This window comes from Schistocerca gregaria, chromosome 5 (assembly GCF_023897955.1).
Source record: "Schistocerca gregaria isolate iqSchGreg1 chromosome 5, iqSchGreg1.2, whole genome shotgun sequence".
Classification (NCBI taxonomy): Eukaryota; Metazoa; Arthropoda; class Insecta; order Orthoptera; family Acrididae; genus Schistocerca; species Schistocerca gregaria.
The window spans coordinates 545,372,411-545,392,680 of NC_064924.1; the positions used below are offsets into that span (position 1 = coordinate 545,372,411).

Here is a 20,270-nt window from a genome sequence, read left to right on the forward strand (position 1 = left end):
TGCCTTGTTATGTAAATCAATAGTGTTTGTGTTCGCCAGTCAGTGTGGCCGAGCGGTGCTAGGCGCTTCAGTCTGGAACCGCATGACTACTGCAGTCGTGGGTTCAAATCCTGCCTCGGGCATGGATGTGTATGATGTCCTTAGGTTAGTTAGGTTTAAGTAGTTCTAAGTTCTAGGGGACTGATGACCACAGATGTTAAGTCCCATAGTGCTCAGGATCATTTGAACCATTTGTTTGTGTTTCTGTCTGCTCTGAGGTTGTGTGGCAATGCTTGTCTCGTGCCCTTACACCTGTTACATTGGCGGTACGCCCCGTTGACATTCTGATTGACACACTGGCCCAGTGTTAACTGCCTTTGTTCTTCGCTCATAAGGTGGAACATTTTACAAAATTTAAACATGCAAAAAATTACTCTACAGCATAACAGTGCATAGACTACAATTAACTGTTTGTGCTCATTTCACAAAATCTTTTTGCTCTGTGACAGTAATTTCCTGCATCATGTTACTGAGGTTTTAGGTGGTTGTTGTCTGACATCTAAAAATGTCTCATCTGGAGTACGTTTACCCTACAGGGAAGCTATCATTTACATCTATCCCCCCCCAACTCCTTACAGCCTCTAGACACACTAACTTGCTTACATACTCTGCCTCCCACAACAATTCATCCTGGAAAACACCCTCTCCAGACTCTCAACACTTTCATCAACCTTCTTCGGAAAACCTAACCCCAAAATCAGGTTAGACCATGGGCTAGCAAAGGAACCTCATTTCCTTTTCCCCTGAGTGTGAGCATTTAGTCAACACCCAATCTGCTGTACAACATTTAGCCAAAAGCACTTTGGAGCAAGCAGTTTTGTGTCATCTGTGACTGGCCCGTCTTCCACCTTACCACTTCCTGATACCCTTTCCTAAATCTCCTCCCATTGAGTTTAACATCTCAGCTGTGTAACATGTTTTGATAGTGAAGTGTTGCGGCTTTTGACCAAATTGTTCATTTTCAAAAGTCATCTGTATTAATTGGAGTACCATACTATACTTACACATACTTTTGAATTGTGTACTCAGTATGTGACTTTTTGAAATCTTGTTCCAGAAATGAAAGAAGAGAAGGAGGACGGAGACGTCATGCATCAGGCACAAGGCCATTATCATCAATCAATGACGGCAGAGATCCATTTGATCTTCTAGGCCTGGAAAAAGGTCAAGATGGGCAAGTAGGTTAAGATTTCTATCCAACAGTACTACATGCACAAGTTACTGTTTAAAATTGGAATGGTTGTACCTTTCACCATTAATTTAGATAATATTATTTTAAAAACTGTACAGTGGTTAGTGATTGAAAATGTGAGGAATTTTTTGCTGTATTTTTAGCTGAACTTTTCAGTGAAATAGCCCTTCATCTCCCTCTTGGTATGTGCCTAGGAGCCTCAGTTTTTCTATCTTTGACAGTATTCTATCACTTGTCATTCTCTTTACAAGCTCATGCAACTGAAATCTTGATGATTCTATCCTGTAAAGGCATTTCCTTTGTCATCTCCCGGATCTCTTCATTGCTTATTCTGTCCATCCTTGTAACTTCCACTCTGTTTCTGTGAAATTTCATTTCATGTGCACATATCTTGCTTAAATCCCTTTCTTTATTGTTCATATTTCTTAAAAATATGAACAATTTCTTAAAAATATGAACAATTTCTTTAAAAATAGGTCATATCTTGCTTAAATCCCTTTCTTTATTGTTCATATTTCTTAAAAATAGGTCAGGATAGGAACACAATATGGTTGCTATATTATTCTTTTGGTCTTCTGTGGAACGTCTTTATTCCACATGCAACTTCTGACACTTGTCAGAAATGCTTACCTTCCTCTTTCATTGAAGTCCATCCTATGTCTTTCGTTTGATACCATTACATATTATAGAAAGATATTCTGAAGTGTCAACTTGACATGATTGCGATAGGGAAGAAGGTGGGAGTGCCCCAGGTTTCAGGTTGGCAGATTAACTTGGCATGTTATTAGCTTATTTTGTAGAAGCTAAAGAAACTTTAAAATTAAATGTACAAGAAGGCTGAAAAGTATTTAAGAACAAAAACATTATATACCATTCTGGTACAGAAGAAAGACTAAACTGTATAAAATGATACTGAGAGTAAAAGATAACATCCCTCTTGAGAGAATAGAGAAGACATAAGTTAATCCCCTCCCCTACTATCAGAAGGTGTCATCCTAGGCATAGACACAACTCAAACCTTGATGATTCTATCCTTTCCTTTGCAAGTCTAGTTGTGACTCAGGAATTACTAGAGTTACGACTATCAATGCAGAGCCACTACTAAATATTTCATATATATTAATATTTGCTACATTTGCCAGAATGCTGTATCCATCACTCCATTAAGATAATCATTGAGGAGGATGCTTACCTCAGTAAATTGATTGGGTGTGGTCCTGTGTTTCCTCAGTCTTCATTTTTTCATGCTGTCAGTGTCATCATCAATCTACAGGAAAAATTTTAACTGCTGTCATCTCAAATAAGTAATTGCCCTACACTTCTTTTGGCACCAAAGTCTTTAGAAATTTTACCATGAAATTTGTGCCTTTCTCTAATTATGTACTTGTAAAGTATAAGTAATTTTGATCTCAAAAAGAATACTTAAAAACATTTCCTTTTTTCCAGAGCAGTGTTCCCTACAAACTGCTTTGGTCGAATTGGAAATTTTTGCCTCTTAAATAGCAAAACCCCCCAAAGTGTGCTTTTCTTCGCCAGTTTTCATGTGTAGTGTGCTCCTGTAGCCTGTTAAACATAACCTCTATCCTTCTATCATTTACAAATAGTTTGGAAGATAAATATGAACCTTCCATTCCAGGAAATGAAAATACATTTACAGTAGAAGCTCTTCTGCTTTTGACTGTTCGCATGAACATTGAAACACAATACCTCTTAATACAGTTCCCCCCCCCCCCCCCCCTCGTATTATGACTTGATGTACCTATACTAAAGTGGGAACAGTGCAGCCAATGTTGTCATTGCCTATGCAATGGCAATAGTTCGACAGCATGTTGTAGGTATCACCACCGACGCCAACCTTGTGTGAATGCTCTGAAAAGCTAATCATTTTCATATCACAGCATTTTCTTCCTGTCAGTTAACTTTCATGTCTGTAGCATGTCATCTTCTTGGTGTAGCAATTGTAATTGCCAGTAGTGTACTTTTGAAAGCTTTTGAAGGTCTAACAAATTCAGAAACCTCTGGAGAGTACACTTAAGATCTTTATTAAAGTCAAAATTTCATTTTTAGTATTGCAGTATCTCAACACACAGTATAAATACAATACTGTACTTAATAGTCCCCCCCCCCATGAACCTTGGATCTTGCCGTTGCCGTTGGTTGCCTCAGCGATACAGATAGCTGTACCGTAGGTGCAACCGCAACAGAGGGGTATCTGTTGAGAGGCCAGGCCAGATAAACGTGTGGTTCCTGAAGAGGGGCAGCATCCTTTTCAGTAGTTGCAAGGGCAATAGTATGGATGATTGACTGATCTGGCCTTGTAACACTAACCAAAATGGCCTTGCTGTGCTGGTACTGCGAACTGCAAGGGGAAACTACGGCCATAATTTTTCCCGAGGGCATTCAGCTTTACTGTATGGTTAAATGATTATGGGGTCCTCTTGGGTAAAATATTCGGGAGGTAAAATAGTCCCCCATTCGGATCTCCGGGCGGGGACTACTCAGGAGGATGTCGTTATCAGGTGAAATAAAACTGGCATTCTACAGATCGGAGCGTGGAATGTCAGATCCCTTAATAGGGCAGGTAGGTCAGAAAATTTTAAAAGGGAAATGGATAGGTTAAAGCTAGATATAGTGGGAATTAGTGAAGTTCGGTGGCAGGAGGAACAAGACTTCTGGTCAGGTGACTATAGGGTTATAAACACAAAATCAAATAGGGGTAATGCAGGAGTAAGTTTAATAATGAATAAAAAAATAGGTTTGCGGGTAAGCTACTACAAACAGCATAGTGAACGCATTATTGTGGCCAAGATAGATACGAAGCCCACACCTACTACAGTAGTACAAGTTGATATGCCAACTAGCTGTGCGGATGACGAAGAAATTGAAGAAATGTATGATGAAATAAAAAAAATTATTCAGATAGTGAAGGGAGAAGAAAATTTAATAGTCACGGGTAACTGGAATTCAGTAGTAGGAAAAGGGAGAGAAGGAAACGTAGTAGGTGAATATGGATTGGGGCTAAGAAATGAACGAGGAAGCCGCCTGGTAGAATTTTGCACAGAGCACAACTTAATCATAGCTAACACTTGGTTCAAGAATCATAAAAGAAGGTTGTATACATGGAAGAAGCCTGGATATACTGACAGGTTTCAGATAGATTATATAATGGTAAGACAGAGATTTAGGAACCAGGCTTTAAATTGTAAGACATTTCCATGGGCAGATGTGGACTCTGACCACAATCTATTGGTTATGATCTGTACATTAAAACTGAAGAAACTGCAAAAAGGTGGGAATTTAGGGAGATGGGAACTGGATAAACTGACTAAACCAGAGGTTGTACAGAGTTTCACGGAGAGCATAAGGGAACGATTGACAGGAATGGGGGAAAGAAATAAAGTAGAAGAAGAATGGATAGCTCTGATGGATGAAGTAGTGAAGGCAGCAGAGGATCAAGTAGGTAAAAAGATGAGAGCTAGTAGAAATCCTTGGGTAACAGAAGATATATTGAATTTAATTTATGAAAGGAGAAAATACAAAATTGCAGTAAATGAAGCAGGCAAAAAGGAATACAAACATCTCAAAAATGAGATCGACAGGAAGTGCAAAACGGCTAAGCAGGCATGGCTAGAGAACAAATGTAAGGATGTAGAGTCTTATCTCATGAGGGGGAAGATAGATACTGCCTACAGGAAAATTAAAGAGACCTTTGGAGAAAAGAGAACCACTTGCATTAATATAAAGAGCTCAGGTGGAAACCGAGTTCTAATCAAAGAAGGGAAAGCAGAAAGGTGGAAGGAGTATATAGAAGGTCTATACAAGGGTGATGTACTTGAGGACAATATTATGGAAATGGAAGAAGATGTAGATGATGATGAAATGGGAGATACAATACTGCGTGAAGAGTTTGACAGAGCATTGAAAGACCTGAGTGGAAACAAGGCTCCGGGAGTAGACAACATTCCATTGGAACTACTGACGGCCTTGGAAGAGCCAGTTCTGACAAAACTCTACCATCTGGTGAGCAAGATGTATGAAACAGTCGAAATACCCTCAGACTTCAAGAAGAATATAATAATCCAAATCCCAAAGAAAGCCGGTGTTGACAGATGTGAAAATTACCGAACTATCGGTTTAATAAGTCACAGCTGCAAAATACTAATGCAAATTCTTTACAGATGAATGGAAAAACTAGTTGAAGCCGACCTCGGGGAAGATCAGTTTGGATTTCGTAGAAATGTTGGAACATGTGAGGCAATACTGACCCTACGACTTATCTTAGAAGATAGATTAAGGAAGGGCAAACCTACGTTTCTAGCATTCGTAGACTTGGAGAAAGATTTTGACAATGTTGACTTAAATACTCTCTTTCAAATTCTGAAGGTGGCAGGGGTAAAATACAGGGAGCAAAAGGTTATTTACAATTTGTACAGAAACCAGATGGCAGTTATAAGAGTCGAGGGGCATGAAAGGAAAGCAGTGATTGGGAAGGGAGTGTGACAGGGTTGTAGTCTCTCCCCGATGTTATTCAACCTGTATATTGAGCAAGCAGTGAAGGAAACAAAACAAAAATTCCGAGTAAGTATTAAAATACATGGAGAAGAAATAAAAACTTTGAGGTTTGCCGATGACATTGTAATTCCGTCAGAGACAGCAAAGGATTTGGAAGAGCAGTTGAATGGAATGGATATTGTCTTGAAAGGAGGATATAAGATGAACATCAACAAAAGCAAAACGAGGATAATGGAATGTAGTCGAATTAAGTCTGGTGATGCTAAGGGAATTAGATTAGGAAATGAGACACTTAAAGTAGTAAAGGAGTTTTGCTATTTGGGGAGGAAAATAACTGATGACGGTCGAAATAGAGAGGATATAAAATGTAGACTGGCAATGGCAAGGAAAGCGTTTCTGAAGAAGAGAAATGTGTTAACATCGAGTGTAGATTTTAGTGTCAGGAAGTCATTTTTGAAAGTATTCGTATGGAGTGTAGCCATGTACGGAAGTGAAACATGGATGATAAATAGTTTGGACAAGAAGAGAATAAAAGCTTTCAAAATGTGGTGCTACAGAAGAATGCTGAAGATTAGATGGGTAGATCACATAACTAATGAGGAAGTATTGAATAGGATTGGAGAGAAGAGAAGTTTGTGGCACAACTTGCCTAGAAGAAGGGATCGGTTGGTAGGACATGTTCTGAGGCATCAAGGGATCACCAATTTAGTATTGGAGGGCAGCGTGGAGGGTAAAAATCGTAGAGGGAGACCAAGAGATGAATACACTAAGCAGATTCAGAAGGATGTAGGTTGCGGTAGGTACTGAGAGATGAAGCAGCTTGCACAGGGTAGAGTAGCATTGAGAGCTGCATCAAACGAGTCTCAGGAATGAAGACATTAACTACTACTACTACTACTACTACTACTACTACTGCCTAATAGTTTGTTGCATATGAATTACTCATTCAAAAAACTTAGTAATTTTTGTTCGTTCTTGTGTCTCCTTGAATGTTTTCAAGCACTGATGTTCCCCCTCCCAATCTTTTTCATTAGAAGGATACCAGCGAGCATTGACTCACTGCCTTGTTCAACAGATCTTAGGGTGACGTAAACTAACAACACATGTGATCTGATATCTGTGTTATTCTGTACCCAGTAGATCTCTGAAAGATAACAAATTCTTTAATTTAGGTGACAGTTCCCTAGACATACAAGAACTTTTTTGGAATCCATAAAAAACTGGTAACACATTTTGGCAACATCCTCAAAGGCTCAAGATTATTTTCAACCTCGTAATACATGTTGGAGTCCTCTATTCTGTGTGTTCAAGGAGCTTCTGATGCCAAACTAAGACTTATCTTTTCTTTTTTTCATTTTGTGTTCTGGGACAGGTTTTTTTTCTGAGGAAGCTAAAGGTTTTGTAGGTAATATTATGAAATTAATACCAGTTTAATTTGCTTAGGAAGTTCAGGCATTAGTATAGCTTTCAGTGTAAACTTAAACTCTGTCTTGGACTACAAATAACTTTTCTCCATGGAAAAGAAACACTCTTTCCTTCCTCACCTAGCAAGACAGTTAAGATTTTAGTTTTTTCTCGCAGTATCAGTCAGGTTAAAGGTGTGCCTTCTTCTCATTGATGGATGAACGAAAGAGCTTCCCCTGCTTTATCAAAGTTGGATGTTTTCAGCAATATCTATGAGGCATTTTCAAATTCAGATTTAGTCTCAACTCATTCTGAAATGTAGAAATACCACCTCTATAATTAAGTGCAATAGGTTATTGAAAACTACTTCTTCTTTATTTATTTATTTATTTATTTTACAACTTTTTGACAACAGTTAAAATATCGGCAAAATTACACTTCCGCATAATTCAATTGCAATAGCATTAAAATACACACACAGGAGGACCCAACTGCTTGAATGCTCTGTTGTTGGCAGTGTAGCTATATTTGGACTGGTGATTTGGTTGCTGGGGAAACAAGAAGTTCAGCCAATCGTGTCTCTTTGCTAACAATAGCCCAACACACTCTCACCCTCGAATTACTTCTGTAGAGTACGGTGTTATGTTTGGATCTGCAACTTTTGGAAGCATTTTGGATAACCTGGGAGTTTGTAAAACCAAGTTTGGCTACGAGGGATTTTACTTTATCTGGATGAAAATAACCAGTCTCGGTGAACTCAAATTAATCATCACGTTTTTACCACCTACCTGATTCCGCTTTAACAGTTGTTGAATTGTTCAAAGAAAATATATGCTTAGTAGTGTGGAAGTATCTTTATCATGAAAATTGTATCATAGGCAATTTTAAACCAACCAACTAAAGATTGGGACGCCTGTTAATTTGTTGCTGGTTGTATGGACAAGACAGTCTTCCAAGAAAGGTCTGTAAGATTTCTCCGAAAACTGTCTCCCACATGTAATGGAAACATTTTAGACCTCATAACTACAGACAGGCCTGACCTTATCGACAGTATCTGTATAGAAACAATGATTAGTGATCATGATGTTATCTTGCCCGATGGTTACTAAAGTCATTAAAACTTTCAAGAAGGCTAAGAGTGTCTTTATGGTGGAAAGAGCAGAAAAGCAGTTATAATCCTACTTAGTCAATGAAAGGACTTCGAGAAATTATGGGCAGAGTTTAAACTGATTGTAAAGTCACACTGGAGAAATATGTGCCGAGCAAGTGAATTGAGTCCAGGAACAACCCACTATTTTTATAACAACATTGGGAAAATACTGTGAAAACAGAGATTGTTGCACACTTGCTTTAAAAAAGAACACAGAGATGCTGACACAAAGGTTGGATGCACAGAGCTTACTAGTTTCTCCTTCATTCATTATCTAAATATCTTACCTCAGAAAATTCTGGTCCTACGTACAATCGCTAAAAGGGTTGAAGGCTTCTGTTCAATTCACCTGTAAGCAATTCTGCTGTGGATTCACATTGAAAAATTTATTTGCACGGAAGGGTCATACAGACATGCCACCATATAACTGCTACATACACTCCCATATGGAGGACATAGAATCAGATATTCCTGAGACTGAAAAATGATGGAAGAGATGAAAACAAATAAGTTGCCAGTTTCAAATGGAGTCCTCATTCAGTTTTACAGAGACTTTGGTCCCATACTTAGCTTGCATTTATGTGTTGCAAGTATCTCATCCAGTGAAAATTCCCAACAGACTAGAAAAAAGCGCGGCTGACTCATGTATAAAAGAAAGGAAAAAGAACAGGCCTGCAAAATTACAGACTAGTATCCTCAATAACAGTAGGCAGCAGAAGTTTTGAGCATATTCTTAGTTCCACTATAATAAATTTACTTGAGAGAGAGAGAAGCTACTTTTCACAAAACAACACAGATTTAGAAGTCATTGCTCTTGCAAAATTCAGTTTGCCACTTTCTCACACAGTATCCTGGATACCGTGAGTGAGCGTCGACAGGCAGATCCCATATTATTAGATTTCCGGGAAGCCTTTGACACTTTGCCAGAACCCAGTATGTTGTCCTGCTTGGCAAGTGCTCATCAGAGAAAAATGTATCTGTAGGAGTATCTCGTGGAAGAATTCGAGGACTGGTCTTATCCTCTGTATACATAAACTATCTGTTGGACAGCACGAGCAGCAATCTGTGACTGTTTGCTGAACACGCTATGGAGTATGGGAAAGAGTCACCATTCAGTGAGTTTTGGAGAGGATACAGAAAGGCTTGGGCAGAATTTCTTTTTGGTGTGATCAATGGAAGCTGCCTCGAAATGTGGAAAAATGTACACTGATGTAGGTGAGTAGAAAAAATGTTTGGATACAGTACTTCTCAATTCAGTCTTGTAGGTTAAGTATCTAGGCATAATGCTGCAAAGTGACTTGGAACGAACGAACGAACATGTCAGGTCAGTTGTAGGGAAGGTGAATGGTCAATTTTGGTTTATTGAGAGAATTCTAGGAAAGTGTAGTGCAAAGAATGTTTGAGCTCCTTTCCTGGATGCATCTTGAGTGTAAGAGATTCCCACCAGATCAAATTAAAGTATGACATTGAAGTGATTCAGAAGCGTGCTGCTCGATTTGTTACCAGGAAGTTCAGCCAAAGTGCATATTACATAAATTGTGGGTTAACTTAGTTGGAAGTCCCTGCAGGGCGAAGGTATTCTTTTCATAAAATGCTATTAAGAAAGTTTAGACAACCTCCAGTTCCAATATACTGCAGAATGATCCTACTGCAGCCAGCACGTCTCTCGTGTAAGGGCAGCAAAAACTAGGTAACTGAAACTGGGGCTCATATGGATATAGACAGTTGTTTTTCCCTCGCTTCTTTTCACCTGGGTCAGGAAAGATAATGACTGACAGTAGTACAAGGTACATTACGCACAAACCATATGGTTCCTTGCAGAGTATGTGTGTAAATATAGATGTAAATTAATTTGTAATAATGTTTTTATATGAAATGCCACCAATATTTCTTCAAAAATGTTAGTTTCACTTTCTTGTTAGTAAAAAGAGTTTTGTTGTTGCTGTTTCATATATTGTGTATGATGACTGAGATGTTTTATATGTACTGTTTATAGGAAATATCATATGGTGCTTTGCTGGTTCCATCTAGACACTCCTTTCGTGACCGTAAACATTTTGGGATGGATGGTGAGATGGCAGATTTGACTCATGGTCCTCATGGAAGTTCAAGACATGTTATTGCACGGTATGAATACCACATTATATGGAAGCATAAAAATTAAATTCTTCAAAAGAGAATTATGGAAATGGACAATATTCCACAGCCATATATATGTATTTAGATCACATTCTTATTGGATGTTCAGAGATACACTGGCCTGTGTTGTTGATGTGTTAAGTGTGTTTCATCACTGTTCTGCATTGTTTGGCTAAAACTAACAAAACTTGGATAGTAGAGACAATTTTTATCATCTCTCCACTTTTGCTACATGTCTAGCAGTGATTGGACAGCAGTGCAAAATTGATCTGGAGTCGATGAATCAAAGAGGTTGTAATCTACTCTGGCATGGCAGCTGAGTGTGTTGTGTTTGGTAACGGTTGAGATATTTCCCAAGAAGGCTGTGCACTAAAGTGAGTTACTATTAATTGTGTGATGGTTTTCTTGTCGAATAATTCATTGCTTCTCCTAACAATATTTAACGTTCTGGTTCTCAATGAATTCTATTATAACATTCTTATCCATATTTACTCACATGGGTCATTTTAAGATGTAAATCCATCTGTAATCACAAATGAAACTGTTGAGGGGTTGTTTCTACTGTGTGATTGACAACTTCTTTGTATTTGAGACTCCTGATCATTCATGCCATGCAATCCACTTATTACTTGACTCATAGTCATTGTGCGTGACTCCTCGGAAAATATGAATGTACTAACCTGATGTTGATGTTACAGTGAAAATTGTAGACTGATGATATTTGTCATAGTTGCATCGCACAGTTTAATTACTTGCATGAAAAAAGTCTATTCATTGCATATATTCACAGCTCACTATATTACGCTGCCCAATGAAATGCAAATTCTCTGCAGTGTTGATAAACAAATCAAAAGATGACTTCAGTACCACAAGCTGTAGATTGTGTGAATTGGGGTGATGAATAATAACAGAGGAAGCAGTCGTGGAAACCATTGTGATCACAGGATGAAGGAAATTAATTTAATTGGTCAACCGGTGCAAAAAGAATCTGGCAATTCGCAGGCATTAAATGCAATGTGTACAAGATGTAATACTCTCTGCATGATGGCTCTCACCACAGGAAACAAGCATACCTCATCCTGCAAATAGACTGCTGTGGGGAGGGTAGCAGTGTGTAGGGTAGTAACAATGATTTTGTCATGTAATACTGGCATCATATTCTTTGTTATCTACTTTTCTGAAAACACAAGTGACACATGGAAGTAACAGTCATTTTCTAAATGTTTCCACTGGTCATAACTGAAATCAACTTATTAATTAATATGTTGAATGAAGATACTTACAGCTACAAATTGTGTGTATTATTTAGAGAGGGGGGGGGGGGGGGCTGGGGGACAGGTGAAGCTTGTAACACCATGAATGAAAGGCCAATGACTGTTCTTTTATTTATTTATTTATTTATTTATTTATTTATTGAAACATACAGTAGAACAAATGAAATAAAAATTTCAAGAAAGTCACTTCATTCAAGATCACTAATCCCATCTGTGTACATGTACAGGTCATGAAATGTGAAATTGTCACTCCAGGCCATGTCTCACTGCGTAAGTAGTAGCATATTCATTCTCTCTCTCTCTCTCTCTCTCTCTCTCTCTCTCTCTCTCTCTCTCTCCAATACATTCTGCATCATTTTCTTGTCACCAATGCAGATTACTGGTATCCTCCATTTTTGAGTTGGCGAGGTGGATAAACCTTATGGTGAGTCAAGAATAAATGGTGCCTTCACTCATGTTAAAACCTGATGATGAAAAAACCTTGAAGAGAAAAGATAAAACAGTGCACAGTATACAATTAATGATTGTTATAATGCACACAGTGCTTTTGCTGGTTAACGTTGACATAAATAGAAATAAGTGGAAATCAACTGGCATCACATTCTCCATTACTGTCAGCAGCAGCACGATTGGTCTTCCTGCTGTGGTCAAACAGCAAATCAAAAATTGTCTTAAGGGAAGACTTACTGTTACTCTTGAATTTATGGAGCCCTTTGGATGATCTTGTCGGAAATCATAAATATGCTTTTATATTGGTGACTGATCAAAAGTGTAAGATAAGCAACAAAATGGAAGTAAGTATAGACAAGAAAACCCAAGACAACGTAGTGAAATCATTAAACTAAAGTATTACAAGCACATGCCAAAGATTATTGAAGAGGAAATTCTAAACTGTAAAAAGAGGGTTAAATATTACCTTCATTCTGAAACAACCATCCTCTACAATGAAAATCAGAGCACAAAATGAAACTCAGTTTAATAGAATTTTACAAAAATAGTGGTAATTATGAGAACATTTGAAATGGAGAGGAAAGCTACTAATGGTTGTTTCTAATATGTGGTCAAAATGAGACAGTGAGACAAACAAAAATGGTATCATCTGTTATTATAGGTTACGGCTACACAAACACGCACATTAAAATGGTATCATATGGATGTGTGAAGAAAATGAGTCACAAAAAATTCTAATTAGAAATTATAAGCACAATATACAATGCTAGACAAAATGAAAACAAGAAGGAAGGGGTAGTTTTTTAAGGTGAAAAACCTACAAATTTTTGTAATAATATATAGTGGGGTAACTGTGGTAGTAAATGGATGCTGATGGAAGTGGAAACATAAATCACTTCAAATTTTTCCTCCATTCCCACTACCATCATAAGTTCCCCTCTGTTTCCTCCTCTTCCCTGTTTGTCTGTAATATATCCTCTCAGGGGAAGTCGCTTTGTGTTGTATCATCATAGAAAGTGGAGCTAATAGTTGTTTATTAATATTTTCCAACATGCAGGTGAAACACCAGAAGTAATTTCTTTGTATTGGTAATCACTCTTGGTGATTCCACAGAAGTAGTAACAACTGCATCAATGATGTCTAGAGTATATTACTCCCTTCCGCATGTAAAGGAATTTTAATGATCCATGGAAGAAGATTGGTTCTTCCTTTTGGAAGTTAATGTGGTAGGGAAGGACATGGAAACAAGAAATGGTGTGTTTCAAATACCTGAGGATTTGGTTTAACATTACCAAAGCATAAGTTATAGGGTTATTTCCTGTAGTTTTCTTAATAATTAATGTGTATCATTTCTCTTGTTGTTTGATGAAATTTTGTGCTTCTCTTTTTGGAAAGCTTTTATAAATTTTAATCAAATTATTTGGTAAAGGTTCAGATCATTGACCAAGTATTTCTCATGCACTACACCATTATGTTTGGCATTAGATTTGGCTTTGGTGTAACAGCTGTTTTAAACAATTTTATTGAGAAGTTACCATTCATTTGCTATTTTGATAAAGCTGTTGGTGGTTGAATTGAAGTCACTTCAAAATTCTTTGATACTGTGATTCTACAACAAATACTATTGCAATTTATTGGGATACTGGAGAAAACCAATTTTATGGAATTATTTGCATTTGAAAAATTCCTCAAAGCAACAAAAATATCTTATGGTTCATTTGTTGCAGTGAAATGTTTCAGGACAATGTTTATAACACTCTAAAAGCCTAGTAACATGAAAACCATTCTTAAGTATTATGTTTATGGAAGAGCAGGGTATTGTGCTGGCTTTATAATATGCTAGTTTTCTTTTTGTGTTACAATAAAATTAAATCTGTTTATTCTGATTCTGTCAGCTATAAACCATCTAATTAATGAACACGGTAGTCTGTATTCTCAGTATTTTTTACTATTGTAGGCCATACGTTATGCTGTCTGGAGTTTTTGTCCCTACATTAAACTGTCCACGGCCTCGGAACATCTACATGTTTTAAACATACACCAATAACCTTCAGTATGTTGGATGAATTACCTCTCATTCAGTTGCACTTCTGGTTCATAGCAGATATTAATAGTGCACAACCTTCTATTCAAAAAATTTGTGCATTGTTAACTTCTAATAAGAGTTGGCTACTTTATTGTTAGTTGTAAACTATAATAAGCAGATATTTCATCTGTGTTACCCTTATTGGCTCCTCCATATTTGATTTTGAACATTTTGCCTTGTGATGACTTCGCTCTGATGCTCATGTACCGTTACATTCAACAGGCCTGAAAAGTATCACTATCAGTACATTATCTGAGCTAAACACAATACGTGCATGCATGGTAAATACATAGAACATGATCTGAACTTGTACCAAATTTTTTTAATGAAATAATTTGAACCCCTATTTTTATTTTTTCAATTGTTTTACATTTTTATTGCAGGACAAAAGTCTTAACGTGGCATATGGATCACAAATGGTAAAAAACGCATATGTATAATAACTTCTGTATTTTGTAGAAAATCTTGCTGTTGTAGTAGTTGATTATGTAGTTTTATTTGTAGAAAAATGCTGTCCAGTGAATGTTCTGGGGTTTCACTATCTGTACTTTATGGTGAAGGAAAGTCAATGCACATAACACTAATACATGGATATTCTGGAACTCTGACCTTCATTTATATAAACATATTAAAGTATTTATATAGCTGTTGATCACCACAGATTCAGTGCTTGCTTTCTTAAAAAGAATCTTTCTTGACTAACCCTGTCTTGAATAAGTTTTGATGCAGTCCTCTCTTTCAGTTGCTTGCTTCAAATGCTCTTCTGTATGGTGAACAGTATTTTGCCAGAGATGAAAAAAGCTCATCACACACAACAAATAATTGAAATGATATCTTCCATACGAGCCATACAACAATAGTATTGTTAGCATACTGCTCGAATTGCAAGCTTGAAAGAAGTACTTCAGTGTTATTTTCAATAATAATTTCATTAGATTACTGTAGGTGTTTCAGATTGTCAGCATATGTTTAATATTGTCAAGTAAAATAAGCACAATGCGTGTCATATAAAGTATTGTATTGTTGTTCCTTAATAGTTCATCACCATTCATGATCCTGTGAAAAGAAAAGTAGCGAAGTATTTTACTGTTGGTGCATGGTGTGCAGAAAATTATTATTTTGTGGTTATTTTATTTTGTAGCACACGTTCAGATAGAAGTGTGGGTCTGGGAGAAAATGTATGTTGCATGCACACAAAATTGGGTGTACATGCTTACAACCTTTGTGATCATACTCTCAGCAATGTGGTTGCCGTACCCTAGTACGCATAGTACTGGTAAAATACACTCCCTGACAAAAAAAAGTGAAGCACACAGATGGAGAGGAGAAAATAGTGAAACTTTACGGCTTGAAGAGGGTATTTGATGTAATTCCAGAGCTTACATAACTGGGTCAAATTTGCAAAGAGTGTGGCAGTATGACACTGCACTCCCTCTGACCTGAATGCGTACATTGATTTGGCTGGGCAGGATGTCATAAAACTGTTGCATATCCTTCTGAAGCACCGTGACACCAGGAGTGACACTGCTATTTCTCTCCAAATCACCAGAAGATTTGGACCTCTCCCCAGGTTGCCGCCGTACTTGACGACAGTGATTGTCCAGGGTAGTGCAGAAATGCAATTCTCATCACTGAAGGCAGTCAGTCACCACTCGTCGGCAGTCCATGCTATCTGGCCACAACACCAATGCAAACACAGCCATTTGTGCTGTGGTGTTCAGTGGCAGCCTATGCATGAGATGGTAGTTCTTCAGTCCATCTGCTTTTATCTCCAACCAGTGGAGCAGGATGACACAGAATGTTGCAGGGAGCCTACTTGTTCTCAGATGGCAGGCACTGATGTGAAGGTGTTACAAAGTGCTAGATGCACATTACGGTGAATCTCCCTTACAGTAGTTAGAAGTGCTTGACTAGAACCTTGATGACAAGTATGCCTGCCCTCAAGTTCCCGTGCAGTCAAAAGTTTGGCTGCTGTCACATCTAAATGCACCACAAACTTTTATATTGTACAATCTGACCACCCGGCCAGATCGAGACCCACAGTGAGGCACCTTTCGTACTGTTAGGTGCTGATAACTTCGTCCCACACAATTGAATGGCATCTAAATGTCTTTCAGAGTGATCACTCTGTATCTGATGCTGTTTGCATCCCTCATAGACCCTACCAGACCTGCTAACAACACAAAACATGGAAAACATTCGTGCTCTTTGGTGGCCATTCTGCCTGCCATAGAGAATTTTAATTTTGCCTCTAATAACCTACATACCCACCAACGGTGTGTGCAGTACAAAGTTACAATGACGTCTGCCTGTGTCTTCTGGGTACTTCACTTTTTTTATCAGGTAGTGTATTAATGTTATTTGTTTTTTGTTGCTATGCAAAAAAAAGTGGGACGCATGATGTAAGATAGTTGGTTCAGTCTGCTAATGCTGAAGATGCATAACAATATTTATTGGAAAATCTGCAGTAATTCTAGTGAATTTAGAGAAAGAGCTGACATTTCCAGAATTTGAATGCAGTTATATAGATGTGAAATATAGTATGTGTACATTTGTACGATAAAACATGTTCAGTTTGCAGCTGTGAAAAACTCGGACAATACAAACTTACCGGACCCAAAAACTTTCAGGATTGTATTAATAAATAATAGAGAAAAGTGAAGATGGTGATTTTAATGCTTGAGATGCTGTACATAATCTTTCTCCGTGTAAGTAAAGAGCCGGTAACATTCATACAGTGATGTGAAACTATCAGAAAAATCATTCTTTGAGATGCTGTTCAGTTTGCACATCACATTGGCTTGAATGTTGGCTATATTGTCGGAGAATTGACCTGTTGTGTGTGTTTCTGCACTTTGTTATTTTGTGTTAGGTTTGCATTGATAACACAAAGTATTTTTACCTGTAATGATTCTTTCCACAAAATAATTATCAGTCTTTTGCATTTAAATCAAGTCACAGCAAATGTCTACACATTGTTTTTGTTCTGGATTCAAAATGTGCAGGTCAAACTTTTAATACAATTTTTCTATTTTTCCAAACATTCTAGAGAATGTCTTAAACAGTTGATTTAGAGATGGAGTGCTCCATTGTGATATGTGACACAACTACTTTGACACACTACGGCCACATGTCCACTACTTAACATTACCTGCTCACAACTGATTGGCTGCATGCACATCTGTTGTTTACAGTCATTAATTCGAACCAACGCCATGGTTACTGCATTGATGTTGCTTACACGCCAAGAATAAAATCAATTTCATAACTTTTTTGTTGGACAGTGTATATTAAATAGATGTATAAGTTTAGTAAATACCATATGATTGCAGATTTTGGAAGTGGATGTAATGGCAATGTTTACACGTTAACTAGATGTAGTTCATATATTTTCCAAACCTTTTTCTGATACTTGCAGCACTAAGTGCTAATATTTAGGCCCAACACCAGTAAATCTTGAAACATTGTCCATATTTCATTCTTGTTCTGGTATACTTAAAATGTTTTTCTGTACTGTCAGATTGTTTAAAGATAAGGAAACATTGGTCAGAAACAAGAGTGCAGCTTTCAACTAAAGTTCTATCCATTTCACTGTGAGTGATGTTATAACTCTTTGTTACTTACTGCTAGCAGAATAAGAATGCTTAAACCTGTAGCATTACATAACTCATAACCCTCTGGATTATAAAATTGAGAATTACTCAGAGAACTGAGTTAGTAGTGGCTTTGTTTTGTTTGGCAAAACCCAGTGTTTCTAAACCGGAAACAGGTCAGTGGACTCTGTCCTCTGTTACCATATGCTCCGTGTGAGCTTTAACAATGTTAATGAGATATGATTATGGAAGATAGTGTGACTCAAATTTAACTGTGCACATCAAAATGATGGCAGAAAAAACTCAAACTCACTATGAGCTGGGGACAACATCTGGGGCACCTGTTACACCCTTGCTCAGACATCCTGTATTCTGTTAATTTGAGTCCTGCTTCTGTAGTGTGTAGTCTAACCTCTTATTACTTATAGTATAACCTAGCTTTAATGTTCACAATGTTAATTTGCACCCATTTCGTCATCATCTACATCTTCTTCCATTTCCATAATATTGTCCTCAAGTACATCACCCTTGTATAGACCTTCTATATACTCCTTCCATCTTTCTGCTTTCCCTTCTTTGATTAGAACTCGGTTTCCACCTGAGCTCTTTATATTCATGCGCGAGTATATACCTATCCTTTTTCCCCCTAAGGTAAATCTTTCCGCTCCCGGGATTGGAATGACTCCTTACCCTCTCCCTTAAAACCCACATCCTTTCATTTTTCCTTCCCTCTTTCCTGACGAAGCAGCCGCCGGTTGCGAAAGCTCGAAATTCTGTGTGTGTGTTTTATTCATTGTACCTATCTACCGGCGCTTTCCCGCTTGGTACGTCTTGGAATCTTTGTGTGTGTGTGTGAATAAAACAGAAAGAAACTTCCACATGGGAAAAATATATTAAAAACAAAGATTCCAAGACTTACCAAGCAGGAAAGCGCCGGCAGACAGGCACATGAACAAAACACACAAACACACACACAGAATTACGAGCTTTCGCAACTGGCAGTTGCTTCGTCAGGAAAGAGGGAAGGAGAGGGAAAAATGAAAGGATGTGGGTTTTAAGGGAGAGGGTAAGGAGTCATTCCAATCCCGGGAGCGGAAAGACTTCCCTTAGGGGAAAAAAAGGACAGGTGTACACTCGCACACACACACACACACATATCCATCCGCACATTTCCGCTCCCGGGATTGGAAAGTTGCTACTCACCATATAGTGGAGATGCTGAATCATTGTGTGAAAAGATTCACACAATCATAGCTTTCGGCAATTAATGGCATCTCTGCTATATGGTGAGTAGCAACTTTCCTTCTCTTATATTCTTACATTTCATCCTGGATTTTCCATTGTTTGATTTCTGCCACGCATATTTACCAATGTCTTAAATTTCGTCTTGAAAGCACTAAATTGGATAACATGTTGAAATGCAATGAAGTTTGTATGCTTGGCCTTCTTGGCTGGCTTTGAAGCTATTTGGCATGTGTTTCCAGCAGTAAAAATACTCAAAAGTGTGCTGAGCTCCCTTCTCCGTTTCCAACAGCAGGCGGTGTTTCTCTGTTGGCTGCCCTGCCACATTTGTATTTAGAGAAATGACCTGATAAATGCACCAGCTGAGAAGAGCTGAAGTAGGAATCGTATGGGAAGATACCTGTACTTTTGCAGCTACTGATCACTGTTTAGTATGCAATATGTCTATGGGAAGAAGAGTGACAGAAAGGGACAACACTCTGAGGCCAGTGAAAGGTACCACCTGGCCATAGCATGATTCCTCCTGGCCACCCCATTGGCTTCAAAGAGGTCATTGCCCAGTGGCACATGGGTTTCTTTTGTGGTGAGGGTATGTACCAGTTGTGAAGCCTGTGACAGGCACCTATCAATATGCTCCATTCACCACAATGTGTTTTACTTCGAGAAGATAATTACGTGTTAACTTCACTTCTATTTTAGTTCTTGAGGAGTATAAATGTGGCACTGGTTTTTAACTATATTTGGTCCAGTTATTGCTTTAAGATTCTTTATAATCTTGGCATTAATGGTCACAATAGAAAAGCATTGTCATCTTTTGCAACATACCATGTTTTCTAGAGAGTGAGAGTGATTTGCAGCCATACTTAGGTCATTTAGTATTTCTACATGAGATAAAACATTTGGAGGGCATTGTCATGTCAGTGCTGTGCAAACCAAATTCACAGAGGTCATGAGCTGGCTAATTATCTTCTGAAAACATTAGGTCTGAAGAATTTTTGTGATGTTGTTACAGATGTGCACTTTCTTTTTACCTTTGTGAAGGGTACAGCATTTAGGTATAAATCTTTTATGATTTGATTGCTGCATACTGTAAACTAAAGTTTCTGTTTTGACTTAGTAGTATACTTTATACTAACCCTTCCTTGGATATATAGATGCCAGATTAGTGGAAGTGGCATATTCGTGACTT

General features: G+C 37.9%; 1 protein-coding gene across 2 annotated transcripts in view; it reads left to right on the plus strand.

Moving 5' to 3' along the window:
- The window catches only part of LOC126272073 (CDK5 and ABL1 enzyme substrate 2), a 152,337-nt gene that overhangs the window by 77,799 nt on the left and 54,268 nt on the right, over window positions 1-20,270 (plus strand). The window contains exons 4-6 of one of the 2 annotated variants that reach the window (XM_049974619.1): window positions 1,097-1,217; window positions 10,294-10,424; window positions 14,630-14,665. In XM_049974619.1, coding sequence (XP_049830576.1) covers window positions 1,097-1,217; window positions 10,294-10,424; window positions 14,630-14,665 — 288 coding nt within the window. The remainder of the gene's footprint in view (window positions 1-1,096; window positions 1,218-10,293; window positions 10,425-14,629; window positions 14,666-20,270) is intronic. The other variant, XM_049974620.1, reaches the window with a different exon arrangement.